Here is a 6,792-nt window from a genome sequence, read left to right on the forward strand (position 1 = left end):
TCCTAAATTAATATTGAGGTTTGGGGGGGGGCATCTTATTATCAGGATCATCTTATAATCGAGCAAATACGGCATTTTGTTTGTTGCGAAGAATGGGTGGATTCGGGAGATGTTTTTCAGGAGAAGGCAGCAGGATTTGGTGAGGACTCTGCTTTCACCTTAATCCTTCACATCCAGTCCAAGTGTGACACCATGGCCGCAAACTTGGTCTGTCGGTTGGATAGCGGAGTTGTCATCAGTCAGAGATATGTCAGTAATTGTGGACAGAGCAGATTGCAGGAATACCATAACAGTCTTGGAGATGTTAAGCTTTAGGTAATGGGGCGCCATCCATGATGCAATTCCTGAAAGACAATCTGTGAGGCGAGTTAGAAGAGAGGGTGAAAGGTCATAGAAGAAGAAATATAGATAAGGTGTCATCTGCATATAGGTGGTACTGTAAGCCAAAAGAAGACATGAGTTGTCTGAGGGAATAGGCATAGATGGAGAATAGTAGAGGCCCAAGAACTGAGCCCAACAGAAAGTGATAGGGGAGAGGTGCAAGTTCCAGTGAATGCAATACTAAAAGCATGGTCAGGGAGGTAGGCATTAAACCAGAAAAGAGTTGTGTCACAGATGCCATGAGCATTGTAGGAGGAGTGGGTGTCAAAGGCTGCAGCTGCAAAGGGATCTGCACTGGGCTGAGCCAAGTGTAAATACAGACCTGATGGAGAACTTTGTGTGGTTTTTGCTGTCTATTGTATGTAAATCACCCCTTGTACTGTTTAAACACTAGTGTGTTTCGAAATACACTGAGTCCTGTTTTCACCTCAACATGAGTGCTGTCTGATGCTTGGGGTGGGCTGCTATGATACTTTATTGTCTTTTTCAGGACAATAGCCACACTATGTAACTAAGCTTCGGCTAGCCACAGTGCCAGCGCAGCTCCGGTGCAGTGGCATGCCCCCTTCTCTCTACAAGGCTGCTTCTGTCTGGCACTGAAGGCAACTGAAGGCAGGAGGAAGTAATGTTTGGTGGGAGTACAGGATGTCCCGTCACAGGGTTTAAGAGAATTAGTAAGAAGTGACCTTTTGTCTTAGCTTCGAGAAGGTCATTCATAATTTTAGCGAGTGCAGTCTTTCTTGATCATTGTGGACTGATACCATATTGTAGAGGGTCAAGCATAGAGTTCTGAGGACCTCAGAAACTTAGGTAGGTATGATTGGACTGAAGCAGGCGAGGGTGGGTTGTGGAGTGGAGATACTATATGATGAACACCCTGTTATCCCTGATGGTGATTTTGTTTGGGTGGGAAGCTCTTATGCAGAGAAGTTAGAAGAGGAGAGTGTTAATAGTTTTTTTAATTCGAAAATAGACATGTAGGGCTATGGGAAAGGCAGGAGATTAATTAAATAAAATACTTTTGTTTGGAGAGATGGTGATAGCTGAAGTGGACAGTGTGGGGGATGGGCGCACAGTGACAAGAGCAGCCATATCTAGCTAGTGCATGATTATACAGAGCTGTAACGGCATCAGGGCGGGAGAAGATACTTGAGAGAAGTGGCTGGAGTGTAAGCTGTAGAGCGTTGAGGTCACAGAGTTTTCGGTAGGTTTGTAGTTGTTTCGGAGGCATGTTAAAGTAGCAGGCTGCGGTCAGACACAAGGGAGAGATGTAGAACAAAGGTGGGAGAACACTAGGTCATGGTGCATAGGGGAGGTAGTCCATTATGAGAGTCAGAGAGGAGGAGAGCAAAAGTAGTTTGGAAGCAGCAAGATGGGTCATCAATAGGTATACTGAAGTCCCCCAGGATTAAGGTAGGGATGGTGGAGGAAAGAAAATGGGAGAGCCATGCAGCAAAGTGATCAAAGAATTGGCAAGTAGGGCCAGGAGGCCAGTAGATCACTGCAACACAAAGAGCAATTGGGGAGGAGAGATAGAGAGAGTGTGCTTCAAAAGACAAGAAGGAGAGAGATATATATTGCTTTAACCGTATTTGCTCGATTATAAGACAAGGTTTTTTTCAGAGCAAACGCTCTGAAAACTAACCATCGTCTTATATTTGAGGTTGTCATCTTATCGGACCTCAAATAGAGGTCTGACTACAAGACTAAGATCCAGATCCCCTGCAGGGGACCTGGATCCTCCTCTCCAGCAGCCGGTGGGCGTCTGCAACCTCCACTTCTGCCGGGGCTTCCATAAAATCACATGACCTTCCAGTGCTCATTCATAGAAGCTCAGGTCCTCCACCAGCTGCCCCACTAGACACCAAGGAAACTGGAGCATGGGGAGAAGTCTAATGAAGCACTGGTAAGTCGGGGGAGGGTAAGAGGGGCATATGGGGGGCTTTAAAGGGCTTACTTGAGCTATAAAAACAATATATAATGTGTGGGGGTGCCCTAAATGAGTTAGTAGGCAATCAGAGTTGAATCAAGTCATAGCAAAAGCACAAAAACGGCTCTGGTCATTTAGTGTAAACATGGTTAAAAAAAAAAAAAAAAAAAAAAAAAAAAAGGTCCTGAAGCTGTTAAATTAAATCAAGTCTTTGTTGAAGGCACTACCTTGTGAGTGTATTACCCATCTATACTCTTTTTATTTTTTTCCCTCCCTTAAGTGGTATGAAGGCTACACGTCGTCCTAGGCAATTAGGTTGCGAAAGAAGCTGATTAGTTGACCCTCCCCTGCTGCCGATCACGCCATGAAATCGTGCAGTGTTAACTCCTTCAATGCCACAATAGCATCTATGATTAAACATTGGGGTTAATGTTTGTCCCTAATGTTTGTCCTATGGGACACCAGCACTGAAAGAGTTAAAACATATTTAACTAAATATTTAATGTCTTCAGCTGCAATGCCCTGGAAGTTAAAGGTGCTCACATGTCAACTGGTGTCAGTTACACTCTGGAGACCAGGAGTGGTACCAATAGTAGTGATCTGATTCTTATAATAGCCACTTGAGGCCCCCTTACCACAACTGACATGTGTCACCTAGAGAGTGATCATCCAAGATAGAAAAATATACACACACATTAATAAAAAAAAAACCACACTTTATATTTAATACATAATTAGTACAACACAATCACATATTAGTAACATTTTGGGTCACTGATTGGTCTCACTAATCAATCTCAGTAACCGGGACCACTTACAACTGGTCTGATAGGGATTACATTTTTAAATTTTACAATATGCATTTCATTTTAACATTTTTAACCTAATATTTGAACACTGATTAATGAACCTTTAGATCAAAGATCATTTATCAGTCGCACAGATCAATAGCCAGCATCCCAACCGGTTTATCATCACTATACAATAACTTTAACCTAACACAAACATATAACCGTACCTTAAACTTTCAGAAACCATTAACAGGATACCAGTTCTAACCCTTAACCTCTAAGCCTATTCACTAAGCTGCTAGGTCAGTTATTTGCATGTCAGTCGGTTCTGAGACATTAAAAACACACTTAAAAAGGTAGTCCCAAACCCAGGGTGACACCTATTTTTTTTAAATGCCCCCAAACCCAAGAAAGGAGTGACAAAAAAAAATGCCCCCAAAAGCAGGGAAGGAAAGACACTGGGCGGTCTTCCCTCAAGGGGTTTTAGGAATTATATAGTTTTATGTAGGTGAAATATGAGACATGGGGCCAGTAAAGCGGTCTGTCAAAATTCCAAATTAAATTAAAACGCGCATTTTAAGGTTTGACCCCACAACGTAACAGAAACATGCCTTACCCATGCATGTGGGGTATTGTTTAATACAAATAATCATTTAGTTTTGGTAATTTTGTATAACAGAAGAAGAAAAAATGTACTGAAAAACTGTTTGTATATAATGTGTTTGCAGTAAAATATAGTCCCCCCCCCACATTTTTAAGGGCACAGATTGGTGCTAAAATGATTACAAAGGTTAAAAGTGTTAAAATGCATTTAGTAAAATACTTCAGGTTGACAATTTTCAAAAAATATAATTTGCTCAGCAGTTTTGCCTTTTTATAGCTGCTATTAGGATCCAAATTCCAGGCAGTTTGGCAGAGCATTCATATTGCTAAACAATTTGACATTTTTAACTTTTTTTTTTGTCCCCATATATTTTTTTAGATTTATATATAAACCACCATTTAGTAAGAAAAAAAAGAAAGCCCTACTTGGCCTGGTAAAAAAATAAATAAATAATAATTTGTGGGGGTCCCACCAAATGAATCACAGTTTAATAAAGACATAAAAATTGCTCCCAACAGGAATAGAGGTTGATACAGTGAGGGAATTTAAAGATGCATAGGATAAGCAAACAAGGACTGATTTAAGGTTTAAGTCTTTAACTTAAGAAAAACCATCTGACGACCAGAGGCAATGGACACCTTGTGCAGATTTAAGAATATTTACAGCCATTACCACCGCAATCTGGACCAAATCCCAGGGCAATAATGCTTAGACATTAGTCATTGGTAAACAGATCCCAACACAGTGTTTTAACCTATGACTCCTTTCTTCAAAATGAGATTGCCATACAGAGCAGTTTCCCTAGAAATAAAAACACAAAATCTGATGTTATTTAGATGAACTTCAGGTTCGCCAAAGTTTAAAGACACGAAATACCAATTACAGAGATCAATATAGCTTTAGCAGCAGCACATATAAGTCCAAACGATCTTCTAAAGATTCCTTATTTAGAGTTTCGTTTTTTGGTTTCTAATATATGGACAGAGGAATATACAGGTCAATGCTATCTATGTACATTGAGTTTGGCATAGTCATATCTAGAAAGGGAGATCTGTGAAGGACCTCGGGAGATGGGTCTTGCTTTTTCTCCAGGGGAGCCTTTATAGGACAGCAACCAGTATTTGAACATCACTGGCTGCAGACCTCAACGGTGCACCTCAAGAACCCAAAACTCTGTATATGTTAGTTTGGATATATTCCATTGATTTATGCAATTCTGACTCGCCTGGATGATTTACCGCTCCATCATTTAAGAGGAAAGAACACTTCTTCTTTAGGTATGACTAGACAGTGGTATTGAATCAAAGATATAAAAAGAAATGCATACATTCTACTTTGAGAGAAAGATATTAAAGAGGAATGCCATTCTTTAAGTGTTAAGCATAACTAAATTTAGTTATCAAAAAAAGATACAGCTGGTGTTTTTTCTGTAGCTATTTGGTTTACAAGTTAACTTTGGTGGGATCTACGGCAGAGTGTGGCACAACTAGCATTATCTAATTAGCTGCCCAGATGTTCTCTTCTCCTCCCCCACATTTATAAAGACTGTCTGAATCAATGAATAACTTAATAAAGAAGATTTTATTAATTAAATGGGGAGGAATAATCATGCAGATCCTGAGAACATGCAGCCATGCTGGCTGCTCCTGTGGTATACACATAAAACACAATATCTAATAGTCTACATATTTACTGGGTTTAATTTTAATTTGTTAACAGCAGTATATAGAGGTTTGAGTTAGCACATAAGAATGTAAAATTTAAGAAAAGTAACAAATCCAGTTTCGCCAGCAGTTTAAAGCTCAACGAACATGTGCTTTTTTTTCCCTCTTAATAGGTTCCTATCATGTTTACATATAGTGCTTGAAATAAAAGAACCTTAAACCAGATCTAAAATTATAACTGATAAACATTTCAAATACGGTATATATCCAAATAAATACACATTCATAGGGATTTCAAATAATCAAAGAAGTGGTTTATTACATAGACATTTCAGTCAACAGAATGTAATAAATCACTTCTTTGATTATTTGAAGAAATCCCTGCGTGTGTATTTATTTGGGTTTATATACATTATTGGCATATAGCACCAGGGTTTGTGAATCATACGCTGGGACCGTGGAGTGCAGAAGTTATTGGAATATATCATAAGAATGACCTGCAAAAACATCGTTAGATGAAGATGTACTATGGAAAAAAAACATTTTTCTACTTGAGCATTAGATGCAGTGCTATATAATGGAGGTTGGCATCCTTTATCTGCTGACTTTGAGGCTGTCATTGCAATATTTTGTGTCAACTTGATTCTTTATGGGCTATAATAACAAAAACTAGAAAACATACCAAAGTTTAACCCCTTCAATCCCCTATAGACGTACCGGGACCTCTAGCCCTTCGTGCAGCGTCAGGAACACATCCCTGCCGCTGCACGGGAGAACAGGCTGTCGTTTGACAGCCTGGACCCCCCCCTGGCAGCAGAAGCCAGCGTTGCTGGCTTTCTGCTGCCCGATCTCCTGTAACAACTTGGTGTGTCATTAGCCTTGGGGGACTGAACCACATCCGGGTTAGTGACATTACTGCCGGATGTGCGACACTGGGGGAGAGAGAGAGAGTTCGTTTTGCAGAGCTGCAGTGCTTAGTGCAAAACCACATCATATATTGGGGATAGTGTAGTGTTTTAGAAATTGGCCAGGTAGGTACAATGGCGCAACATGTCTTCAGCGCTGAGGAGGCTCATGACTGCCTTACTCAGTCTGATGACGATGCCACTCTGACCGCGTCAGACGCCGAGGCCACTCTGACCGCGTCAGACGCCGAGGCCACTCTGAACGCGTCAGACGCCGAGGCCACTCTGACCGCATCAGATATTGATCTAATATCTGAGGAATCCTGCTGTGCGTCAGATAATGACGAGTCAGAGGAAGACGATGATGGCCAGGGTCCATCTGCTAAAGCCAGGCGTGGAGAGCCTGACTCTAAATATAATTGGGTGCCCCCAAATATGATAGACCCAGTAATCCCTGCTTTTACTGGGACTCCTGGCATCAGATGTGACATTGATGCTAGCGAGCCAAAGTCATTTT

The 6,792-nt window shown here is 40.9% G+C and overlaps 1 protein-coding gene across 1 annotated transcript in view; it reads right to left on the reverse strand.

The window, feature by feature from the left end:
* Positions 1-4,455: 4,455 nt before the first annotated feature.
* Positions 4,456-6,792, reverse strand: part of FUOM (fucose mutarotase) — a 20,446-nt gene continuing 18,109 nt past the window's right edge. Inside the window, exon 6 of the mRNA XM_089501593.1 lies at positions 4,456-4,507. Coding sequence (XP_089357719.1) covers positions 4,456-4,507 — 52 coding nt within the window. The remainder of the gene's footprint in view (positions 4,508-6,792) is intronic.

Source organism: Sceloporus occidentalis, unplaced genomic scaffold (assembly GCF_023333645.1).
Source record: "Sceloporus occidentalis isolate IW3139 unplaced genomic scaffold, rSceOcc1.0.p SCAF_176, whole genome shotgun sequence".
In the NCBI taxonomy this organism is placed as follows: domain Eukaryota; kingdom Metazoa; phylum Chordata; class Lepidosauria; order Squamata; family Phrynosomatidae; genus Sceloporus; species Sceloporus occidentalis.